The sequence below is a fragment of the Bactrocera dorsalis genome, chromosome 2 (genome assembly GCF_023373825.1).
Source record: "Bactrocera dorsalis isolate Fly_Bdor chromosome 2, ASM2337382v1, whole genome shotgun sequence".
In the NCBI taxonomy this organism is placed as follows: domain Eukaryota; kingdom Metazoa; phylum Arthropoda; class Insecta; order Diptera; family Tephritidae; genus Bactrocera; species Bactrocera dorsalis.
In genome coordinates this window covers 79998028-80025093 of record NC_064304.1, presented here as the reverse complement: position 1 = coordinate 80025093, position 27066 = coordinate 79998028, and the positions used below count along the sequence as shown (strand labels likewise).

Sequence of the window (27066 nt, the reverse complement as noted above, 5' to 3'; positions counted from 1 at the left end):
TCTAGAGCACCGAAAGCAAGGTCTACACACGATGCATCAATCTACCGGGGTGCAAAACTGCACAAGTCTTGTGTGAAGCAATAGATCGAAATAAATAAAGTGCATACTGCCATAGAGAAGAAAGGACTGTGGGAAAATGATTTCGCAAGGAACCGCTTTAAACTTTTGGGTTCCCCGAAGTAGGAGATCCTGGAAGTTGTCTCATTAGTGACTTTTTTATTATTATTTGATTCTAAATTAATAATAAAGTATGCCCAAAAGACGCCAATGAAAACGCCTATAAAGTACATTTATACATTTTATATTTGATGACTATTCACCATTACCTTATTTTTCTAAAATTTGTCTGATTTAGAAATTTTTAAATCTCCTTCTATGTTAATAATAATATTCTATATTATCGTTTAACCTAAAATATCTTATCACTAAAATGTTTAATAAAGAATACAATAATGCTATTTACTATTATATTGACAAAAACCGTGTTAACCATAAAAGGAAATTAAATGAACAGATCTATAAAACGTAACGGGGTTTTGTGTAATAATAATAAACTATTAAATGATAGAATATATATATATATGTATGTATATAGCATGCCTATATATATATATATATGTATATACGAAAACAATATGCGAATAACATTAAGTTGTTGCAAATAAAGAAAAGTATGTTAATACATACATATGTACATATAACACACCCACAAAGTTTTGTAAATTTTCCATTAGCGGACATAAACATATAACATATTTACTTGTAGCAGCTCTTCTGGCTGCCCCAGTAGTTGGCATCCTTCTGGCAGCGAGTAAATAGGAGTCCTTTGCCACAGCAGCATTTTTGTTCACATCCCCACCACTGTAGAAAGTGCTGCATCTGTCTGAAACTCTGGGATATCATCACGTCCTTTCATTCGTATCTGTGTTTCTCGTTTGCTCCTGTGCAATAAACCCATCTTCTATGTATTGGAGCTTAAAGCCGCAGCCAGTTGGAATTCAGCTTTTAGATATGTATATAATAACTTTGTACATATGTGCTTATGGAATATTTTTGTTGTAAGCTTATAAATCACATAAATTATGTATTTATGTATATCTCTGCAAATAGATATATATATGTACATATAAATAATATAAATATGTATAGATCAACGCCAGGCGGTGAATTCACTTTATTATATGAAGCATGCTTGTAAAATTGTTGTTAATTAAATTTATAACATAAGTATCAGCAATGTAAGCCCCATGCTATTTTTTAGGACTTAAATTGCTTTTGCTATTATCTTTTCTAATTTTCAGAGCTTGTTCAAATTGAGAAATATTGATGAAATATATTGCATGGCACTCTAAGAAAGTTGGTGTTGCAGATTGGTAGAAGGTATTGAAGGAGCTCGGGATATTGTGTTTTAAAATACTTATATTAAAAATGGGTCTTGGTCCCGGCACCTAAGTGCATATCTGATAAACCACTAAAACAAAATAAACCAAGTTTGATGGAAACAACCCGCTAGCTTTTACAACCAATTCATACAGCATGAAAATAGATGAAAAGCTGAAATCGAATGATAACCACGCCCTCCCCCATAATACGGATACGTTGAAATTACAGAAATCAGGGACTGCTATTTACACGCGAGATAGTACGGACGGGCTGCATAGATCTGTAAAAGTTTGACAGACAGTAGTAGTAATGTGAAATTTCATAACTCAAGAATTGAACGGCAAATATCAGCCAAATTTGGAATGTATCATTTTTCTGATATTTTTATGATACACGATGAAATAAGAGGACATTCTTCACATATACCAGAATTTTAAGTTCCATCTGATTTTGTCGCTTTACGTACATAACAGTTAAGTCCAACCTTAACGTTATAATTTTGCGTATGTATTGAGTACGCTGGGTTGCTACTTCGGCAGACAGTATGTTGTTAAAGTATTTTATAACAATTGGTTCGGACACTAAAATAGCAGTAGAAGGCAAAGAGGAATTGCTTGGCAATTACGTACTTTTTTAAATAATTTTTCATAAATAGAAAGAAGGGGCAATAGTTTTTCTATTTCCAATATACTCAATATAGTGATTTATGGGAGAATTTTCTAGTTGACAGTTAATTAGGATGATATTAATAAAATTATTTCAGACACGAAACAAACTGTTGAAATAAGACTTAGTCAGTCTATAACTTAAGGTATTTATTAATAAAATTCAATTATCAATATGTTGCTACTGAGTATTATAGTGTATGTATCATCTAAAAATATTTGAAAAAAATGGGCGCACCAGCGTCCTCTAATTGGTTTATAAACATATCTTTCAAATCATTCAAGCTAAAATAACCAAATTCGTTAAGGACAAACCCTTTAAACATTGTAGAAATGTATGAAATCCCATAACAACCCCCATAACACCTCATATAACGCTTCCGTTGAAAACTACTAAAAGCGCGTCAATAAAAAAAAATGGCAGAGACGTTAACTTTTAAACATCGGATGATACAAAGGGATTTTATAGGAACAGGGGTGAAAATTGGGCGATGAGCGTGACAACGCCAACATTTCGGTGAAAACCCACATCTCAGGATCTACTTGACCGATATCGACCAAATTTGGTACATATTATTGTCTTGATATTCCTATGTTCCGGTGCGAGAATCAGCTAAGTCGGTCTCCACCTACTTTCCATATATGTATGTAAAAAAATTTAAATTCCATTTTATTCTTGCACTTTCCAGTATCCAAATCAAACGCCAATAAATGTATCCCCCAGGTACCGAATATGTGGATCAAATTTCCAATTGTGAAATGTTTATCGAAAATAGCGGTCAATCTGTGACCTGTATTATAGAAATTCTGAGACAATGCTTTGAGACTAAAATTTGTTGAATCGGATCTATTATTTCTTTAGCCAACATATAGCTAACTGAAAGATTTTCGAAGTTCCGAGTGACTTTATACCGCATATATCGACAAAAGTGTGATTTATTTTAATAAAATTGAGAGAGCCTGTTTTTCTAATAACGGTACATCTCTGTACCTAAAATGAATAAAATGGGACGAAAGCTTGCCCTGGACCCCACATAACTTACAAACCTTATGCACTTGAGTTATTTCCTTGGCTTTGATACGTATAAGATAAAAAGTAAAAAAAATATCAATATTCTTGAAAACTTATTAGTTAAATTATCAGGTATTTATGAGCTCGACAATTTACTCATATTATACTCGTATAACTATGAATAAAAATAACTAACTATGTATCTAAATTACTCTCAAAATCTTACTGGCGTTCATATGATAAAAGTACACAGTCGGACTTCCCTATAGTGAACTTCCATATAACTAAGCTCTCCTTATAATGAATCAATTTGGACGACACAGCTTTTTCGATCTAATGTCGGCGTATTTTTGTCCCTAATAATGAATTTCTATATAGTGAAGTTTGCTATTTAACTAATTTAACAGCATGAAATTCGAGCCTCACAAGTTTTTGTCTCCATATAGTTAATGTGCTCAAATATGTTTCCTGTTGCGTTTTCCAGAAATAAGAAATAGGTATTGAAACAGCATTTCTTTTAATAAAGTTATTATTAATAAAGTATTTAAAATATTAAAAAAATAAAATTAGATGAGGATAATACTGTTACGGTCACAGAAGTCAATGTTGATATTGGTGTGAAGATCTGGGACAGCCCGCCCGACGAAGATATCCTGTGCGACGTTCTAGAAAGTCCCGGAGTTCCAGGTGTACTTACTTGGTTATACTCAAACAAAAATTTAATAATCAATATTTACGCTCTTAAATATTCAGATAATGGTGAAGACGATTCGGTCGTTAAAGAAAAATTGGAAGTACTGATGAGACATTACCCATATAAGGACAACTTTCTTCTTCCATTAATTTATTCAGAAACTTTGTGGAGATGAAGAGTAACGTTCCAACTAATGCTTTCAACTCTCTAGATGATTTGTAAGGTTTTGTCGAAATGAAAAATTGAAGCATGTAGTTCAAACAGAATGTTTTAATTAGAGTTACAAAAAATCATAGTTTCTATATAATGAAGGTTCTATATAGTGAATTGATTTTCAGCTCAAGAGCGTATTCACTATAGGAAAGTTCGACTGTATGTGCACTAATACTTCCGTTAGATACCGAAAACACTGAAGTTTTCTCAAATAAAAAAAATAGATTTGTATTATCCAGCAAAGCAGTTACATACATACATATAAATAATTTCTGCAATATATTAAAATACTACGTATTTCATAAACCCAAAATTATTCGCTGAGTGCTTATTTTATTGCATAATTGCTTGGACGCCATTTTCATAGTAAAGCAATACTAAGTCAACTAATCAAACAACTTAATTGGGCAGTTTTGTGATGCGTATAAAAATTTCTTAAGTACGAGTATGGCCGCCGCATGCCATTGCACCACACTCGTAGCTTTTCCATTGCATACATGGGTAGATACCATTCCAATCAACATAATAGCAAACAAAGAAATGAACAGCCGTCCAACCATGGTGAAAACTTTTGTATGCCGACCACAAAAACAAACAAACGAGTTCAAACCGGCTTCTATTACAAACAGCGTTGAAGCAATTGTGCACAAAAACTGTAAAAGGAACTAAACAATCGGCTATGACAGAAATAAAAGCACGATGCCGACGGAAAACTGTGGAACTGCACAAACAGAAAAGCATAAACGCGCCAACAGCAGGAGTGACATCGGCCGGCAGCGGCGTTTGGCAATCGGCTTCATAAAAGGAGGGAATAATTGCTTGAACCAATGACTACGAAGCTCCGCCTTTTCACAAAGATACAGCGACTGTTGCCGACTCCAGTTGCCGATTACGGCGACGAGCCCGACATCGTTGTTGCTGGTTATGGTTGAGCAACACTAAGCTTGCAGTCAGTGCAGACGGCCACTACTGCTGCAACAGCCCTGCATTGAAAACAGTATTGATACATAGTACATAAACTCGTATATGCATGCAGTACATGGAACTAATGCTATTTATTACGTATTTAATATGTTGGAGATATAGCATTTTAGTTAAAATAAAACCAAAATGGATTCTTATTAAACCATATTTACATTACCTTTGCATTTTCATTGAAATTAATGTTACGTGTTACATAGTACGTACTGCAATAATATTAGGTTATTATTATAATACGGAAGTCTTACCTACATATATGTATATACATATGTATGTATATTATGGTGTTATTTCTTCCATATAAAATTGGAGATCATTAAATTAAAATAATTCCAAAATTATATAGAAGGACTTGAAAAAGCTGACACCGATAGATGACAGGATCAACAAGAAAACATTGATCGTTGCGAACTGTTATTTTCGGCTGCAGAATTTTCTTTCAAAACCACCCACTTTAAAATACCGACAAAGTATTTATTGGAGGAAGAATTCTGTGATTTAAGTTTAAATTTAAACTACTAACTTCAAAAGTTCACATGTATGTATGTATGTATATTCGAAACATTTTGCACTGTGGTAAAATTAAGATACTTGAACATAGACTATATCATTAATACTTATTTACGAATTTTGATTGGGGGGATTAAAGATTCTTTTGATCTTCAAATTGTACGTTTGTGCCGTTTTCGCTCTGAATGGCGAAATGTTTTTGTTTTATGCAAAAATATACAGAACGCGATCGATGAAGAGCAAGAAAACGAACTCAAATCATAATGCTACCATAAACAATATAAAAATTGGTCATATACAATTTTTACATCGAAATGTTTAACTTGTCAGCAAACCAATGGAATTGATCTCATTGCAACATAAGCTATGTACTTATATATATTTGCCGATTCTAGTGAACCACTTTCTCCTCATGTCATAAGTCTTGAATTTCCATCAATAAAAGGTCAAATATATGAAATCAGTTATTATATACATTGTGTGTATATATGCACATACATAAGTATAATTCCGCAGTGTAACATGTAATATTAACGAATGAATTAGTATCTCTGACACCAGACGAGTTTTAAAGAAACTAGATAGAAATGAATAAAATTATTGGTTAATAAACGAATATATCGGCAAATAATGTAAAAATATCTGATCGGAAAAATTAAAAAGATGTGTTTGTAACTAATTTATTGTTAATAATTACATTAATTTACAGCGTTTTGTGACTGATTTGTGCTAAACCGAAAATGATAGTAAAAATTTCCTAACGCGTAGGATTTTTGTGTTGTAGTCAATTGTAGGGGTCAAACCATCACCATTTACTGAAAAAGCTGTACGTGATGGAAAATTTTTGAACTCAAATTCGTAATCAATACACCTTTTTTTCCTTACATTTATTGTGTAGTGTTATTAACGAACTTATTTGGCGCTCGAGTTTTAAACAACGAAAACATTAAATAAAACTAAGTGACTTGAATGAAGGTATTTGCTTTTGTCACTCTAATTCTAATAATGATTATGCATTTCCAATCGGATTCTATTCTTATAGCGCCAACGAAATACAAATGGAGTTATATAATTAAACAAGTAAGCAAGTGCTAAGTTCGGGTGTAACCGAACATTTCAAACTCTTGCAACTTGCTATTATCAAATCCGGTGAAATCCTTCTTCTACATATGATTTGTTAGTTATACCGGGTGTTGGGCTATTTCTCACCTGATTATATCCAATTTAGCTACAAAAGATACGCTGGTATTAAGAAAATAACTCCCCAGTTTTTAATTTGTTCACTACAATATGTTATATTATACTTGGTTGGCTTTGTCCCAAGCGAAATTAGTTATGGAAGCTTTAATGGTTCACGAGGTATGTACATTAAACCTATTAGAGAACGGTGTCACGGCAATTTTTTCAGAACTCTTAGCCAACGGGAACCCCGTACCGTACCGTAGCACCATAAAATTGTAATCAAATTCCTCGTGTAAATGATATTTAAAACAAGAAAAAACGTTAACTTCGGTTGCACCGAAGCTAAATACCCTTCACAGGTGCATTTCTGTTAGTAACTACATATGTGTTCAGTTTGTATGAAAGCTATATGCTATAGCAATCCGATCTGAACAATTTCTTCGGAGATTACATTGTTGCCTTAAAAAATAATCTATACCAAATTTCGTGAATATATCTCGTCAAATGTGAAAGTTTTCCATACAAGAACTTGATTCCGATCGTTCAGTTTGTATGGCAGCTATATGTTATAGTGGTCCGATATCGGCAGTTCCGACAAATGAGCAGCTTCTTGAAGAGAAAATGACGTTTGCAAAATTTCAAAACGATATCTTAAAAACTGAGGGACTAGTTTGTATATATACAGACAGACAGACGGACAGACAGACGGACATGGCTAAATCGACTCAGCTCGACATACTGATCATTTATATATATACTTTATAGGGTCTCCGACCCTTCCTTCTGGGTGTTACAAACATCGTGACAAACTTAATATACCCTGTTCAGGGTATAAAAATGTAATTTGCTAAGTTGGTTGTACTGTCCTTAATTACAAGGTCAAATATGAGCACGATCTGTCAGCCAATTAGTTTACAGCATTATAACTGCCGATGAGACATGGGCATATGAGTTTGACATGCAAACAAGTCAAGAAGTAATCTTGGCGAGATTCTGTTCTTGTTATTTATTAACGATCTTTCTTCTGTGATAGCATAGTCAAAATTTTTATTATTTATTATAAAATAAAAAACTATAGATTAGGGAATTTTTTTTTTATTTAGAATTTACTATGGACAATAAGCTTAATTTAAGCGTTCATATTGAAACCATAATTTTGAAAACAAAAGGTGTCCTTAGTTTTGTTATGGAACGCTAGTTATCCACTCCATTATGACAAGTTAGAGTCTGTTCAATTTTAACTTTTCGCCTTAGGGCATTTCCGGTGGGATTCTAGGTTAAGTCTACCCCCATACACTTGTCATTTAAAACTAATTAATCTAACTACAATTGCTAGTCGGAGCAAAATGCTTAACATAATATTCCTAGTGAAAATCCGAAATGGAACAGTTTGGCTGTTTATATCTTTGCCGTTAAAATCTTCTAATTTAAATTTGGAACTAAACGAACCTTTCCGCCGCATATGTATTCATATGTATATGTCATGACTATAATTTTCATTCACATTTAATTTATCTAATCAGTTTATAAAATGAAAAATACCATTTTTCTTTTTCTTAATAAATAGAATTATCCTAAAAATTTTTGACTCTGTAGCTGAGCAGTTTTAGTTATTGACGCTTAAAAATCTCTCTTGCCTTTCATGACTCGGCTAATTCCGCACTTAAACGGATTGCGACTCTCGCGTTGGTTAGGTGGGAGGAGGGTAATCGTTGCATTATTATTGTTAATGATAACGATTTCCTTTTCAGATAATTTTTTAACTTGACATAAATATATAAATAAAGTAGTTATACTATCTACAAGTAATTAATATTCTTTAATAATGCCAGCCAAACCTTTTCACTTCCAGTCTATCGGAAAACTCCAAAATTATATTTTTCTTATCAAAATGGTATACATTTCTATTACGTAAACTTTGAAAACCCCCAATATCGATATCAAAATAATGTGAATATAATATTGTATTTGAAGGCATTTGCATATGTATGATACTTGTAATTGAAATAACACCTGTAACTATCATATTCTTTCATTTTACTTAACTGTACTGAATTTTCATTTATTTATTTTGCTTAAATTTCCAATTGCAGCTCAAGATGTCTTTTTAGAGCATTGTCAAAAACTATTGGAGAAATTTCGATATCCATGGGAGATGATGCCATTAATGTATGTGATATTAAAAGATGCTGGGGCAGATATTGAAGAGGCTTCAAGACGCATTGAGGAAGGTAAGTGTGTATTTCAGCATTTCCGTTACAAAAGGTGTTTATATCATATTCTCAAAATGACTTAATTTACCATGATAAGTACGCATTTATTATTATGCAATCAAATTACAATAATTAAAATATTTTAGGCCAACATGTCGTAAACGAATACTCCCGTCAACACAATCTGAATATATATGACGGGGGTGAGCTGCGCAGTACGACAAGGCAATGTGGATGATAATTTTTAACGTAATTACACAACAAATTATGTTTTCAATCAAGTTAAATTAATGTAATTATAAAGTTTAATAAGTACATCAGTTCAATGCAATTAAAATCAATATAGCAAATATAGTTGCAAACTATCTCTTAACTTAAACCGGGAAAAATTAGGAAGCTCATCAATCTACTGTTGGGAACGTTTTCCTTTTAGCAAAGTTGCAAACCGTTTTTTTGCTCTATGCTAATTTTTATTCTTTTATATGTTATATGGTTGTGTGAAATAAATCTTTACTGAAACTGCAATCAACTAACAAATGGATCGATCGACCTCTTCAATCAACATACAAAACAGCCATTTCTACAATCAACTATCCAATCCGGCACATCTTTAGTTTCTTCAGCAATTAATCCATATCACTATGGGCCGCCAAAAAGGAAGTTTAACAGCACTGCAATCAACATACATACATACATACAAAGGATATCCATTGGCATTGGAGTTAAAGGGCACGATAAATATGTATACCAGCATACTCTTATAAAGCAGCGTACAGATTAATGACTAAACTGTTGAATTTTTATAAATAAAATATAAATACAATATTTTTGGAGTTCCGATTTTCAACTTACTTCACTTGTATAATTTAGCTCAGTGTGCGAGTATCGTAAATTTTGAGTAGATATAAGCATACATTGGCATATCCCAGGGGTTAAAAGTATTATTACTTCAAATCGAATTAAATTTACTTGTATTTATTGTTTTTAATGGAGACAGATTCTAGAATTTCGCGAGTTTGCAGAGCCCAATTGTCAGTTTTTATACTCTTGCAACATGTTGTCACAGGGTCTAATAATTTGGTTCACCTAAAAATAATAGAGTTACACAGGGTTTTCAATGAGAGTTATATGATTTCTTTAAAGAAAAACACACACACCAATTGTTAAGGAAATTAAAATGTGTTTTTTTTTTTTTAATGTGAAGTACAATAGATACAATTAAGTCCTGAATATAACATCATTCTAATGGCCTCCACGACTTCTTTTGCATTAACGAATTCGGTTCACCACAAGGAGGGGTCTAATGGTGTTAAATCACAAGTTCTTGGAGGCCATTCAATGCCACAATTTCTTGAAATAATTGAATCTCCCAACTTTTCTCGCAATAATTCGGTTGTTGCACGTGCTGCGTGGTACGTAGCCCCGTCTTGTTGCAATCGGATATTGTCAGGATCAACTTGTTCCAATTGTGGTTATCATGGATCTATACCGCTCTCCGTCGACAGTAACTTTGTCACCAGCTTCATTTCGAAAGAATTACGGAGCGATGATTTCACCAAAACCAAAATCTCACCAAACTGTCAATTTAGGTGAATGTAATAATGGTTCCTCATGCACAGCGCCTACGATGGCTAGGTCATGTTGTCCGAATGAATGAAAACACTCCAGCTTTGTGAGTATTCGATGCAGTACCAGCCGAGAGAAGCAAAGGAAGAGGAAGACCTCCGCTCCGTTGAAAATATCAGCTGGAGAAGGACCTGGCTACAGTTCATAAGCGGTGTCTACGTCAATAAAGAAGAAGAAGAATCGTTGCTAATAAACACCACTCAGATGAAAGTGAGCCTCATCGGATAAGATGATTTTCTTTAAAAAAATGTTATCGTTTTCCAGTTCTTCCAAAGCAAAACCAAACATTTCCCTACGGTGATTCAATGGCTTCAGTTCTTGAGTGAGAACAAATATATTTAATTATCTTACAAATAATCCCTACTGCATAAATTATCAGCTTTTTTGTAAAATATGGTCAGACGAAAGCATGCCCAATGTTTGGAACTGAAGTGTTCCCTGCTCAATCCACAAAAAGAGAGATCCCACAATCTGCGCCAACCATGGGAAAAGTCTCCTAAACATCGCATATAAGGTTCTATCGAGGATATTGTGTGAAAAATTAAAGTTCACCGTCAACAAACTGATTGGATCTTATCAGTGTGGCTTTAAACCTAGAAAATCAACAATTGACTAGATATTCATCATACGCCAAATCTTTGAATAAACCCGTGAAAAGCGGTTCAACACACACCACCTCTTCGTCGATTTTAAAACTGCTTATGACAGCACAAAAAAGAGCTGCTTCATGCCGCGATGTCTGATTTTGGTACCCCCGCAAAACTAATACGGCTGTGCAAACTGACGTTGATCAACACCAAAAGCTCCATCAGGATCGGGTAGGACCTCTCCGAGCCAAGGCGACTCCCTATCGTGCGACTTCTTCAATCTACTGCTGCAGAACTTAATCGAGCAGGTACAATCTTTTGCTGGCGTATGCCGATGATATTGATATCATTGGCCTCAACATCCGCGCCGTTAGTTCTGTTTTCTTCAAATGGGTCTGAAAGTGAACGACGGAAAGAAGAAATATCTTCTGTCATCAAACAAACAGTCTTCGTACTCGCGACTAGGCTTTCACAACACTGTTGGTAGTCATAACTTCGAAGTTGTAGATAATTTCCTCTATCTTGGAACCAGCATTAACAGCAGCAACAATAAGGTCGAGCTGTATGAGATATAAGACGACATTGACATAGTTCAGCGAATTAAGAGACAGCGGCTGCGCTGGCTAGGTCATGTCGTGCGTATGGACGAAAACACTCCAGCTCTGAAAGTATTCGACACAGTACCCGCCGGGGGAATCAGAAAGACCAAGTGAAGAGGGACCTAGCTTCACTTTGAAATTTCCAATTGGCGCCACGTTGCGAAAAGAAGAAACGACTGGCGCGCTGTTGTTAACTCGGCTATAATCCCGTAAGCGATGTCTACGCCAGATATTAAGATATTGTCACCTCCCATACAACAGTTACGTTAACAACTAATAAAAGCGCATTAAATATTTAAATATTTATATACGACAGAAACATACAATTTGTTCCCGAGATACTATTAGAGATTTTTGTAGGAGGCGGTCTTATTTAGGTGAAATCACATCCCTGGGGTCTGCTCGACCGATTTCAACCGAATTCGGTGAATAAATTAATATAACAAGATAACAACTTTACACGAATAATGCCTTTGAAGTATCACACCTTATGATCAAACATTGTCCAAATCCAACCAAAACGGTTCAAGCCCCTAGATACCGAATAAGGGGACCCCAGTACCTATGTTGACTTTTGACCGAAAATATCGGTCAGCGTGTGAAATTTATGATTGAAATTCGGAGAGAATCATTTGTTCATAACAGTATGTCTGTCCCACATACCTAATATAATATAAAGATTTTCGAACTACTGAATGACTTTATACCGCAAATATCGGCCAATATGTTATTTTTCTGAATGAAAATGAGACATTGCGGTTTACTCATAACAGTGTACCGTGCGGAAAGTTAATAAAATTGGGTGAAAACTTGACCCAGCCCCCAAATAATTAAGAAGCCTTATGTACCTAAAGGTATTGCCCGGCCTTAATCTTTTCCTTACTTGCAGGTTGCAAGCTTATAAAATGTTTGATTCGGACTGAATTATTCTGTCGCAGGCAAATTTATTTATATTAAGGCCAGGGTTGCAAATAATGCATTCAAAAATAATTGAGTTAAAATTTAATTTCAATTTTCTTTCATTTTTCAATTCCAAATACCGGTTTGAAAAAAATTTAATTTAATAGCAAACTCGAGATTAAAAAATTACAAAAAAAATTTAGTTCCGACAAATCCGGAAAAAAAAATAAAAAATTTAATTCTAAGCAAATAAATAAGAATTGAGAAAATATTTTTTTTTTAGAATTAAAATTTTTGAATTAAAAAAATCCTGGTTAAGGCACAGTGTGACATAAAATTACTATAAACTGTGTGCATTAATGTAAGGTTGGTATTCACATGTGACCTGGTCTACGAAAAGGGAGCTACGTGCGAAAACTAGTTTTCTGGGAAACAGCTGTTAAAAATAAAAAACTCGTTTCGTCATCCGAATCAACTAAAAAGTGAAAATTGACACCTAAGCCCCCTTTCCGTAGACCAGGTCACATATTTCAAATTATTGTTTATTCAATGCTTTAATTGTTTTGGAAAATTTAAGACGTGAACATTTTAGTATGTCAACTACAAACCCTCAGGTGCGTTGCAAAGAAAATTTGATTGCATTCAAGAATGAATTTCCGCAAGCAACTAAAAGCCACTGAGAAAAATATCTATAAATTTTATGGCCAGGCCTTAGTCAGAGCACCCTTTTCTCTATAACTGTTTTCTCCAAAATCGGCTAGTAGTAACATCAGCTGCAGTTTTCTGATGATATTAAAATTGTAACGATTACTGTCATTTTCTTTTTGTCTACTGGAAAGCCACTGTAAGCGTCACTTATGCTATGATACTCGGGGTTCGGTTGTGGTTGGCATGCGACGATGGCGTTGATGTTTGCATCGTAAATGCATCATTAAACCCAAAATGCATGCGAGAATTTACGATATGCCTCGAAAGGTTGGAAGGTGATGGAGAATTGGGTGTGCGAGAATATATTACAGGATGCTACGTTTACCGCTATGGATTCTACATCGACACCAATCATCAGCCGTTTTAACTCATGAGCGCCACCACAACATTGCTAGCTCACAACATCCTTTATTTTTCTCTGCTAAGAAGTTCGCTCATTCCAAATTACTCTTGTCATCGTCGACACTGCCAGTCAGCTCGAATGCCGCAGCAATCGGCTTCTTTCTTGTCGGTAATAAACGCTGAAGTGTTTATAGAGCAAAATTTTCTCACAACGGAAATTTAATGCGCTTTATGGAAAACCGAAAAGCATTTGCAGCAGGGGTTTGGTATAAAATGGAAGTACGCAAGAGTAATGTTGAATCAACGCAATAGATCTTCCAAATATTTAAATTCTACCTTCGACGAATATACACTATATAACAATTTATATATTCCAAACAAATTTTCGATGAGTGTCTACTAAAGGCTACAAATTTAAACTGATAAAAAGTATTAGTAGCTTAAATTCAATATGTGTATGTATGTATGTACATAAATAATGCGGAAGGAGAGAACACGCCATATTATATCGTTACTTAACTTCTTACATTATTATTTCCGAAATCTCAAAGGAGAGGAAAATACATACAGTGGCGGACAAAAGTCTACATATACCCCCTATTTCCATTGATATGAGAGTACAAAAAGTTTTTAGAAAAATGTATTTATACAGTTTTATTCTAATATTTATTATAATAACAATTAACTAAAAAAAATTCATTATTTAACATAAAACAACAAATTTATGGAAGAAAAACTCAAAAATTGCTTTGACAAAAGTCTACATACAGTTCAAATCTCATACTTTGTACATTGTTATATTAACAGTAAGGTAACGTTAGCCTTTTTCTTTTATTTCGATATGTTTATTGTTTGATATTTATTGAATTTAGTTGTGGTTTAAACACTTCAATAGCTATAATGGCTCCGCGAAATGAAATATCAATTGATGTAAGAAATTTGGTGATAAAAGAAAGAAAAGAAAAAAAATCATATGGTGAAATTTCTAAAATTTTAAACTTGAGTCGAGCAACAGTACAGACAATTCTAAAAAACTTTAAAAATAATGATTCCAACGAAAATAAACCGCGCAGTGGACGCCCAAAAAAACAATCTCGTAGAGACGTCAGCCTGATTCTCAACGAAGTAGACCAAAATCCAAAAGTAAATGCTATGATTTGGGGAGCTGTTGCGGCCTCTGGAGTTAGAAAGTTGGACTTTATTGAAGATGAAATGGACGGTTATAAGTATAAGTCTCTGTTGGAACATAATTTGAAGCCTTTGGTGGCGGTTCCGGTTGGAATATTCAACAAGATAACGATCCGATGCATGTGGCGCAAATTGTTAAGGACTGGTTGCTTTATTATACTCCAAGGCAATTAAATACACCACCTCAAAGTCCAAATATGAATATTATTGAACATGTCTGAGAGATTTTGGAGCGTAGAACTAGAAAGAACCAAATTTCTAGCTCTGCTATACTCTAAGAGCGCATATTGGAACCTTGGAACAGCATTACATCTGCAGCGTTGACAAATTTATCAGAATCAATGCCACGGCGTCTTCAAGCAGTTATAGATACCAATGGGGACCCAACTAAATACTAAAACGTCTTAATAACTAGCATTTTGTAAAGTTTTTCGCACTGAACTAAGATATTTTTGTACTGTATGTAGACTTTTGTCAACACAATATTTGAGTTTTTATTCCATAAATTTGTAGTTTTATATTAATTAATGGATTTTTTAAGTTTGTTGTTTTTAGAAAGAAGATTAGAATAAAACTGTATCAACACATTTTTCTAAAAAGTTTTTGTACTCTCACATCGAAGAAAGCAAGGGGTGTATGTAGACTTTTGTCCGCCAATTTAGAAACTACTCTTCGTGACAATCACAAACACTATCTAAACAAAGATATTATTTCCAAGAAGCACGAAAAAATGTTAACTTCGGTTGCATCGAAGCTGTAATACCCTTCACAAACACGAAATATTCCATACAAGAACTTGATTTTGATCAACCCATTTATATCACAGCTGAATACTATAGGCGCCCGATCTAAACAATTTCATCGGATATTGTACCAAGGCATGCTATACCGATATCGTCGGTTCGTCTCATCTAATCGTTTATACATATACATACTTATGTACGTGTCGTTCCATACAAAAATTACGTACTGAAGTTATGAATTTTCAAAATTTCAATACATGAAAAATATATTTGGGTATAACTACAAAGAAAGTATTTCATTACTAAAGCAAACGTTGAATTTTACGCCGTTGAAGTAGCAGTAGATTATTTATAAAAAATGCAACAAAAAACCATATAAAGTTTAATAGATAACTAAACTTGATACTTACGTTGCTATGAAGATACCGTTCAAATTCCAGGGGGGTACAAACATACATATGTACATATGTGCGATAATATGCGAGCCAAGAGAATCTAAAATTTTAAAAAAATTTTAGTGTCCTTACTGCATAACATAATAATTACATCCATACATACTATGTATGTAAGTATATTTATGTATATTCTTGTGATGTCATCATCATCCGAAATTTGTAATTCTGGAAAATGCTCTCACAAGAACCTCCTTCGATTTCACAAATACTGTGTGACCTACTGACACGTTCCCTATACGCCTATAGAGCTAAGGCATTTGTCGTTCCTGATCTGATGAGCTTGTTTTCGTCAGCCTATGTATGTATGTAGCTGTTTGTGCTCGCCGTACACGAATTCATATGCCTGCAATCATAACAAGTCATGTGTATGTTTATTTGCAATTTTCGTTGAATCTGGAGTTGCAACTGATTAAGAATCCTACAAGAACAGTGTCAATCATTTGACCGGTCATTTGAAAGTCAAGGCTGGAAAAATGTGTCGAAACGTAGAACAAAGTTTCTTAAATGCAGTGTGCCCAAACTGATGTCAACATATGTATGTATGTATGTATGTAGGTAACGTGTAAGTTTGCATTTCTTCTTAGCACATCGGGATTTGGAATTGATTAACTACCATAAATTCATCACAGCTGAAAACAGTTTGTTATGATTGTAAATCTATCACAAAGTAAAAGTTATTTACATACATACATATGTATGTATATATGTAAGTATGTAGCAAGAATACAGCTTTCATACAAACCCATCGTTGAGTTCAAGTTATTATAATAAAATTTTTGTTATTTGACAAGGTATCTTCACAAAATTCGGTATAATTGTAGATTACAAAATTTGTTATCGAAGGCGTCTCTACAATTTCCCAAAACATTGTTTCGATTGCTCAACCATGGTATATACATACATATGTACATACATACATATATAACTGCCTTATAGGGTGTATTCACGAAATTTGTTAAGTATTATTATCTACCGTTCAAAATCAAGAAAAGATGTTTTGATACCTTCTAATGCTATAAAAAAATACACCCGTAAATGCTGTTATAGCTTCGATGCAGCCGAAGCTAACGTTTTTTCTTGTTTTGATTTCTTTAATAACTCTTTTTCAATATATTCAAACATATGTACATATGTACATATATGGTAGTCGAAGAAATCTTTTCGTATTTTGTCAATAGATGTCATTGCAGTCATACATATATCTCCAGTGCTACCAATCATACCATATAGTGTTGGAAGTTCGGAGAAGTTACAACTGTTCAAAACTGAGTGAAAATAATGAAGAAATTCGCTTTATTTTGAAATTTTTGTCTAAAAAGGTTTTCTCGCTTCCATTCTGGAAATTTCGATGTTAAAGATGCACCTCGCTCTGATCGACCTATCGTTGAAATAGTCGATGAAATTATGAAGAAGACATGAGCAGCCATGACATCGCTTAGGAACTTAACTTGAACCATTTAAAAGGCTGGCTATAAAAAGAAGCTCGATGTTTGGGTACCACATGAATTGTCTGGGATTCTTTGCTGAAACAAAATGAAATCGAACCATTTCTGAAGCGAATGGTAACAGGAGACAAAAGTGGATCAAATACTACAATAATGTGCGAAACAGATCATGGTCAAAGCGTAGTGAAGCTCGAAAAGTGGTCGCGAAGCCAGGATTGACGCCTCGAAAGGTTATGCAGAGCGTTTGGTGGGTTTGGAAAGGAATCATCCACTATGAGCTGCTCCAGTCTGGTCGAACGATGGATTCTACATTTTATTGTCAACAACTGATGAGATTGAAGCAAAGAATCAACAGAAAAAACGGCCAGAACTGATCAACAGAAAGAGCTTCGTCTTTCATCGGTAGAACGCTAGACATCTTTGATGACTCGGCAAAATCTGGAAGAGATTGGCTGGGATGTTTTGATGCATCCACCATATAGCCCTACCCTTGCACGATCGGACTACCATTTGTTTCGGTCAATGCAGAACTCCCTTAATGGAGTAAAGATGACTTCAAAAGAAGCCCGTGAAAATTACTTGTCGCAGTTTATCGCCGAGAAACCAGAAAGTTTTTACACTGATGGATTAATGTCTCTAGCGGAAAAATGGCAAAAAGTGGTCGACCAAAATCGTACATACATACATACATATGTATTTGGTTCATTTAAGTCCATTATAAATATAAAAAAATAAGCTGCAGTTTGATTAGAAATACGAAAAGACTTAAGTATCTGTCTAGACTAAATTATCTGTCATATCCACGATTTCAAATTCACGTCTAAATCAAAAAGAAAATTAATTTAAATTGTTCTTTTATTTAGATGCCTTGCAGTTACTTTATTTCCCTTTGGCGAAAACCATAATTTGATTTAGTTGTTCATTTGACCTTGAGTAGTAACAGTACGAAAGAATTAAGCTATTTAATTCTTACTCAAGTAGAGGTATTGGAAGCATTATACATATGTACGTCCTAGTTACAATCTCTTTTACAAATCACAGTCACAGCCAATTTACTGGTAAACTGAATGACATGATTAGTGAATTTGAATGTATTGATAAACCCATCGGTAGTTTCTTGTAGGGACTGCTGCTCTTAATCTGTAAGTATGTACTATATGTATTAAAGTAGACCCTATTTTGATGGTAGTGTACTTATCCTTATGCTAAAGCATTAAGGTGGCTCATATTAATATATATGATCCATTACCTATAATAAAATTCTAATATAGATAAATCCTTCAATACATTCCCAAAAATATGTATGTACATATGTATATAACTCGAAGTATTTTCAAAAATAAAAATATCAAAGTATTTTATTAACTGTCTGGAATATTATTTTGAACACTTCAGGAAAGGCAACAAAATATTATGTTATAAGCTTAGTTGAGTCTACATGCAATCAATCCCTAGAATATGGGTCGCACATGCCGACTTTTAAAATTGAAAAGGAATGATAAAAGAACTCTGGTAGGAGTACTAACAGCTCACTGCCTAATATGCAGCAATGCCAATGGACTAGGAATGCCTTATAACGACTATTGGACTGGAGTTTCTTGGCGACGTCTCAGAGGTTGCACAGATAAAACTTTTCGTATTGATGAGCTTCATTAAAATCACGGTGTGGTTCAGAGAGCAGCCAATAGAAGGAAAAGACTTTACAGTCGGTGATAACACAATGGGCTTCCTAAAGACCTAATTCGGTAAAGTATACTTATTACTGGAAGTATTTGCAAGGTCAAGTAAACTAATACAAATCAGTATTACTTCGCATTATAAAAAAGTTATCACTGCAAAATTAAATATCTCTCGCACTGAATGAATAAAATTTCCCAGAGAAACGGAAAATATGAAATTTTTCTAAAATATGCTTATATTGTTTTGTCGACGTTGCGAGTTTTCGAGAGAAAGGTTTTGAGGAAGATTTATAGTCATTTGCACTTGGCCACAGCGAATATCGCATTCGATGGGACGATGAGATATACGACGACATTGATATATGTATGTACATACGTAGTTCACGCTACGCTGGCTAGGTCATGTTGTCCGAATGGATGAAAACACTCGAAAATATTCGACACAGTACGGGGGAAGAAGAAGAAAAGGAAGAAATGCACTCCGGTGGAAAGACTAGGTGCAAAAGGACCTGCTTTCGCTAGGAATCTCCAATTGGCGCCAATCAGTGATAAGGAAGAATGACAGGTGTAAACTCGGCTATAACCGCGCAAGTGGTGTCTACGCCAATAACGAGAAGAGACGTTGCAATTACTCCAATCTTCCACAAGATTTATAAATTTTACTAGACTTCCATAAACGAATCTCTTCACGGGTTTACTTAATTAAATTTAACTAGTATTTCTTTCCTCATTCAGTGAGATGACCACCCTAAGGTAAAATCATGTGTTTGTATAACTTTTAATATTTTTAAAGCCGTATGGACACATTTTGTATACATAAACAAATGTTTTTATGTTTTTACTGGTTGACTCATGAATGAACTTTTACATTTCAATTTCTTTTTCATTATTTGTATGAAGTATTAACTTTATTGTTTTGGTTTCAATTTCATATTTCGCTGCAAAATACACGTAATTTTTTTACTCAGCCGCCACTTTGCTGATTTGTTTATAAACAATGCCTGGACATTGCCCGCTTCGATGGCAATTGCGGCGGCAGCAACGGTGGGTGCAACATTCCCGCTGATGCTAGTGGCCTAGTGCAGGGCATTATACTTGTATACATGAACATACATACATATATGTATGTACATATAGTCGCGCACAATAATTGTGTTACTCAATTTATATGCAAAGTTGACAAAATAATTACAAACACACACATATCATACTTACATATGGGCATTTGAGCATATTATAGACCAGTCGTTGGGATTTATATTCAGCTTTAAGGCCAGCTTTTTAAACAGGGACATTGGCTGAGTTATTCAGCGTTACGCACTCTTTGATTGTTTTGTTTATTTACATATTTATTTGGTAATTTGGTGAGACCATAAAATTATGATTTTATTTATTGATATCTATCTTACATACATACATATATGTATGTATATATAGTTCTATGCGGATGTCTGAATCTTTTATTAAAAACATTGCCATATGTACTTACAGCCCTATTCTCATGCCCTCACAAAAATCACCACTCTTACTATTGTGAGGTTTTTGTTACTTGTGAGGTTATCCGCATGCTGACGTGATTTCAAAAGCTCTAATGCTCGCAATTATTTCCCAAATTTGTGAAGTCTGAAAGCAAACCTCACAATGCAAAATCGGTGGTGTTTGTCATGTTAATTTCAATATTTTTAAGGAAATTTGTGTCCATTTCTTTATTGTGTCTTGTTTGTTGTTATAAAACATCTGGTTCACAGCAAAGAGCTTTCAACATCATGTGGTGAGTATTTTGTGCATTTTTCTTGTGAGGTTTGAGCAAGAATAACCTCACAAAATAAACTTCACCAAAAACGTCAAAAAATTTCCTCAGAAATCAATTGAGAGTTTTTCTCAGAATAGGGCTGTTAAACTATGATTATAGAAATGTGATTACGAAATGTTCATACTCGTGTGTAACAGTTAAGCTTACCAACTGATTTCAATAAAGTACTGGAATCGCCAAAATGTCTGAATTCGAAACAATGATTCATCGCCCTAATGCTATTACGGTACTATACTTATATGTACATGTGCGTAGGTAAATATTTAGTAAACTAAAATTGCACAAAAACACGTACGCAAGTAATTTTACTTATTAAAATCTATAGAGTAAAGAGTTTTGCGCTTTATGGCTTCATACGGCAGGAAAGTCGTAAAAAATCCATTCCATTTACCGTTTAGGGGCCAACTGTGGTGTCGGTTGCGGTACACTTCTCTGTTGCTCTATCGTTACAGTTCTCGAACAAAAATAATTTCATGCCAAAGTAATTATGTACATATGTATAGTATGTATGTTTGTGTGACCGTCCCAACTCAAAAGTTTTAAAAATTTATACTTAGTACATACATACTAAGTACATATACATACATATGTATGTACATACTATGTGAGGATGTAGTCCTGTGTAGAAGTTCACGCAAGTGAGGAAAGTTCTCTGATCGCCAATCACTTGGGAGTGGCCAGAAACGATTCTTTTACATATGGCTCAAGCAGATCACGACTTCCGGTTTTTGATCAAGTATTCTCTGGGTAGTCCAAGAACATCCGTTGGAAGGCGAGCTAAAGTGAAAGGGCGAAACATCCCCTACATAGGATTGTTCGCTGGGTTTGAGACCCGCCACGTCACATCCTCAGTAAAAACAACAAGCCTTGGATGAGAGACCCCCCTTTTGATGCCGACCACAGAAAACGAAATAAGGGCTACGACTTAAGGGCATGGGAATGTGCCGCTACCCAGCTAGTTGATGTCCACGTGAAAATAAAGGCTGACATCACCGCCGTCCAAATGCTATGGGACAAGGACTGAGACAAGTAGGTCCTTATGGCATTTACTACAGTGGCCATATAAAGGAGCATAAGTTTGGCGTAGGATTCGTGGTGGGACAGAGACTCCATTGCCAAGTACTATCATTCACTCCGGTGGATGAACGTGTAGCCACAATCCGCATCAAACTGAGGTTCTTCAACATATCGCTAATTTGTGCTCACGCCCAGACCGAAGAGTAGGACGATGTGACCAAAGATACCTTCTATGAGCACTTGGAGCGCACCCATGAGAGCTGCCCCCTCCACGATGTCAAAATCGTGCTTGGCAACTTTAACGCCAGAGTGGGCAAAGAAGATATCTTTGGCGCAACAGTCAGTAAATTCAGCCTCCACGAGGAAACATCCCCAAATGGGTTGAGGCTGATCGACTTCAGCGGAGCCCAAAATATGGTTATATGTAGTACTAGATTTCAGAACAAGAAAATACATCAAGCTACCTGGCTGTCTCCGGATCGAAAAGCCACCAACCAAATCCATCATGTTGTGATAGACGGAAGACACGTCTCCAGTGTTCTAGACGTGCGCACGCTCCGATGTCCTAATATCAACTCGACCACGCGCCGCAATCTCTCTAAGAGCACTCGTCAACAGCTCGATGTAAGGGAGTTGTGGGACGGCAGCTTCTTACGGACAGCTGCTACCGAAACCATTGGTTTTCGGAAAATGTAAAAGAACAGCTGGTACAACGAGGAGTGTCGTGAGAGAAAACGGACTGCCTACCTCACAACGTTACGATCGACCACAACACGTGCGGGATGGGATAGACACCGAGAGTTGAAGAGGGAAGCGAGACGCATTTGCAGACAGAAAAGGAGAGGGGCCTAAATGCGTGAATATGAAGAGCTTGCCAAGCTGGCCAACAGGGGTGATGCTCAAAAATTCTACGAAAAAATGCGGAGACAAAGAAAAGGTTTCAAGACCGGAGCATGCTATTGTAGAACCCAAGGAGGTGATCTAGTAATCAATGCCCAGAGCATACTAAAATTATGGAGGAAACACTTCTCCAGCCTGCTGAATGTCAGTAAATGCATAACGCCAGGAGAAGGCGAACCCGATTCCCCAATCGATGACGATGGAGCAGACGTCCCATTGCTCGACTATGAAGAAGTTCGAATAGCAATCACCCGTCTGAAGAACAACAAAGCATCGGGAGCCGATGGATTTCCGGGCGAGCTATTCAAACATGGAGGCCAAGAACTGATAAGGAGCATGCATCAGCTTCATTGTAAAATATGGTCGGATAAAAGCATGCCCAACGATTAGAATTTAAGTGTGCTATGCCAAAAACCCTAAAAGGCAGACCCCACAATCTGCGCCAATTACCGTGTGATAAAACTACTCAACATCGCGTATTTCATCGATTTAAAAGCAGCCTTTGCCAGCACGAAAAGGAACTGCCTTTATGCCGCGATGTCTGAATTTGGTATTCCCGCAAAACTAATACGGCTGTGTAAACTGACGTTGAGCAACACCAAAAGCTCCGTCAGGATCGGAAAGAACACCTCCGAGCCGTTCGGTACCAAACGAGGTTTCAGACAAGACGATTCTCTTTCGTGTGACTCCTACAATCTACCAGAGAAAATAATTCGAGCTGCAGAACTAAACCGAGAAGGCACAACCTGCTGTAAGAGTGTGCAGTTGCTGGTGTATGCTAATGATATTGATATCATTGCCCTAACAACCGCGCCGTTAGTTCTGCTTTCTCCAGAATGGATAAGGCAGCGAATCAAATGGGTCTGGTGGTGAACGAGGGGGGCAAGACGAAATATCTCCTGTCATCAAACAAACAGTCGTCAGCCTCGAAATCCAACGCAGGATATCTCTTGCCAACAGATGCTACTTCGGACTAAGTAGACAATTGAGAAGTAAAGTCCTCTCTGTGCGTGCGGAATCAAATTTCTGTTCAGAATATTAGAAAAGACCTTCGGTGATAATTATTTGTCGTGAGTAAGTGTTTTTGATAAGTACAAATTATTCAAAGAAGATCGAGAACACGTTGACGACGACGCCATCAACATCAACTGATGACCAACACGTCAATAAAAAAAGGAATTGGTGCGATTAACAGTCAGAGATCTAAATGGATCAGCGAAAACACTTTTGAAAGGTCATTTGGTTCCAAAATCAATAAATTAAAAAAAAACAGCGTCGCGTTAACGTCTGTAGAACGATACTTTGCGACTGCCAGGATGACATGAAACGGCGACCAATCAGCCGGATATCGTGGTAAAGCTGAGCCGAAGCCAAAAAAAATGCCAAAGCAGGTCAACAATTAAAGTTATATTGACAGTTTTCATAGATTATCGAAGTGTGGTGCACTCCGAAGTCCTTCAGGGCGGCCGAACATTTAATATGAATCGCTAAGCGCATTGAAGGCTATTCCGGAAATTGACTTTAACAACTGTTCGAGAATTGGAAAAAAAGTTGGCACAAGTGTATTGTGGCCAAGGAGGATTACTTCGAAGGAGACGACATAGATTTTGAAGAATAAATTAAGAATTTTAAGTTATGAACATAGTCTTACTATTTTTTGTTGATGCTGCATCCGTTAATATTAGTAGGACTTTGTTATACTGAATACCTGCAGTGAAATCGCTCAAAATAAATCGCAACTTTGATTCACAGGGAATTCGATAGTTGGTATATTTCGAAAAAAATGTAACACTTGGATTGCTTATCTTTTTTTAACGGCATATTCGCTACGAAGAACATTTCACAAAGAGCCCCAGCAAATGTGTTTCTGGCTCGTAGCTGATACTCCGTCTCTGCAGCCTCTTTATGTTTTGCCGTTGCAAGGTGTTGCTTCACATTAAATATTTGTATACCAGTAACAGAGCAATTACAAATTGTGCAGACCAGCGATTCGAGCTAAATACCTCCGGAAACTGATTTACCATTCGACGTATGAATTCGCACAACGATTTCTTTTCCTTCGGCATTGTAAATTAACCACTACGGCACGCACAACTTGCTTGATAATAGTTAACTAGTTAGCTTAAACACATTGCCAGATATATTTGCACAAATGAACGATCTACATTGCTGTCAACTTAATTATAGAATCGTTAGATTAAACAAAAGTAGGATTTTTTTTTGTTTTCGAATAAAATGTAGGAATGTGGGTGTGTATCCAATATTACCTTCACTTAATATTTTTGTAGATTAGAACCCTAAAGAGGCTAAGTATTCCATAAAGAGATAATGTTGCATTAAATTGGTTAAAATCGGTTAAATATAAACTGCTTAAAATGTAGCAATTCACTTAAAGGTGAGCGGTGCCTCGCCCACTGTCCAACTTTTTTAACCGTTTCAACGAAGCTTTTTCACACCCATTTTGACCCAGCATGAGGTGAACAAAACTACACAATATACTATACAATCTCAGTTGTTCGAAATTTAAAAACCTTCACCCGCAAATGATATTTTTCCTGTGGGGTTTCTATTGGGTTTGAACATATCCGAACACTTCCGTTTAAGCAACCTTAACGCTTCATTTAATGTTTAACCTCGCCTGTGTCCTTAAGTTCGATGTCCGCTATTACGTAAACGTAAATTCAATAAAAGGAAATAAATAACTGTCATTTAGTCGAGTGTGAAATAATTTGCAATTTTTCAGTTGCCTGCAAACAGTTAGATATGGCAAATAAGTACATTGGTCAGCGAAAAGCAACAAGCCACAGCATAACCTTACAGAAATATAAGATTTATTGAATTTAAAAATAGTATAACATTTACAAATACATATACATATGTATATATTCAGAGTTGTTGTCTTTTTCGCCGAACTTTACATACATACATAGCTCTGTGAGCAAAGCATTTTGCAATTAGCATGAAATCATGTGACCATTTACTATGATATCGTGTCACTGGCAGGCTATAAATTTATTCTCGGTTAGTTTTGTTTTTATTTGGATCGCCAAGAACCAAGTGGTGTTGGTTGCGCTACCGCCGATGCATTTTTGTATGCTTTTGGGCTGCATTCAAGTAGATGGTTTTCCTACCATTCCCGACCCACCATCCTGATTGTAAAGCGCATTCTTTCCGCCTGACACACTACTTCGTTCCTTCATTTTCCCGTTACTACCACAGATGAGGAAGGAGGAAAACTTCAAAACATCGCAATTTCAAATTTTACGACTTTTTATTTGCCAAGAGTCAAGAGGTTTGGCTTCAGTTTCAGCTCCGTCTTAGTCTCCATCTGTGGCAGAGACGTTCGACTTCGTCGTCGGTTATGCTGCAATGGCTTAACATTTAACTGCATCAGCTCTCCAGCATATACTCGCACGCTTGGGTATGCCAAGTTTTTATGCGTTTTGTTTGCAACGCATTAAAATTAAGCAAAATTGCAAGTTTTCCAGCGATCATAAAAATTGAATTGAAAGAGTGCGAGCGATAAGGTACACTAAAATCAAAATAAAAACGACAATGCAGAAAATGGCCAAAAATAAAATAAAAAAATATTTTATAGAAAATGAATAGGACGACAATACGACGAAGGATGAAATGCTTTTACTGAGATGGTGTACAAATTCACGAGGCACTTTTTAATTGCAATCATCGAGCTTGGAGAAATCGTCAAATATTTATGAACCATACACATGTGTGTTCACAGGTGGATTTCACCTTCAATGGCTTTGGTTAAGTTACTTAAGTATAATTGTTAAATTTTTTTTTCAAATTACAATAAAGATTTAATTCAATAATTTATATATACATATGTATTTTTATATTATAAGGACACACATTGACCAATATTTGCATTAAAAATATAATAAATAAAAATTATTAGGATTATGAGACGACTTGACATACGAGGGACTCACTCCCCATATAATGGTACAGTTAAAGTGCGATAAATCAATAACTACTTATATATGCCAGAGATTTTTACTCTTGCCTCCGATATGATTTATAGAAGCCGGAGTCAAAGTTGGACAATGGGCGTTGCTCTTGTCGCAATCGGATAAAATTTATTTGTACCCTAAATTACTTGGTCAAATTTAATGGTATTCTGAATTCTATCAGTATATTTTAGCATGTGTATTAATATCCTTAGTATGCGGCTAATACTTGTATTATAT

At 35.4% G+C, this 27066-nt stretch overlaps 1 protein-coding gene across 9 annotated transcripts in view; it reads left to right on the top strand.

The window, feature by feature from the left end:
- Positions 1–27066, top strand: part of LOC105226634 (protein doublesex) — a 138375-nt gene that overhangs the window by 93157 nt on the left and 18152 nt on the right. For 8 of the 9 annotated variants that reach the window (XM_049448813.1, XM_049448812.1, XM_049448815.1 and 5 more), the window contains one exon: positions 8734–8871. In XM_049448813.1, the coding sequence (XP_049304770.1) occupies positions 8734–8871 (138 nt within the window). Of the gene's footprint in view, positions 1–8733; positions 8872–8999; positions 9705–27066 lie in introns of those variants that run through there. The other variant, XM_049448816.1, reaches the window with a different exon arrangement.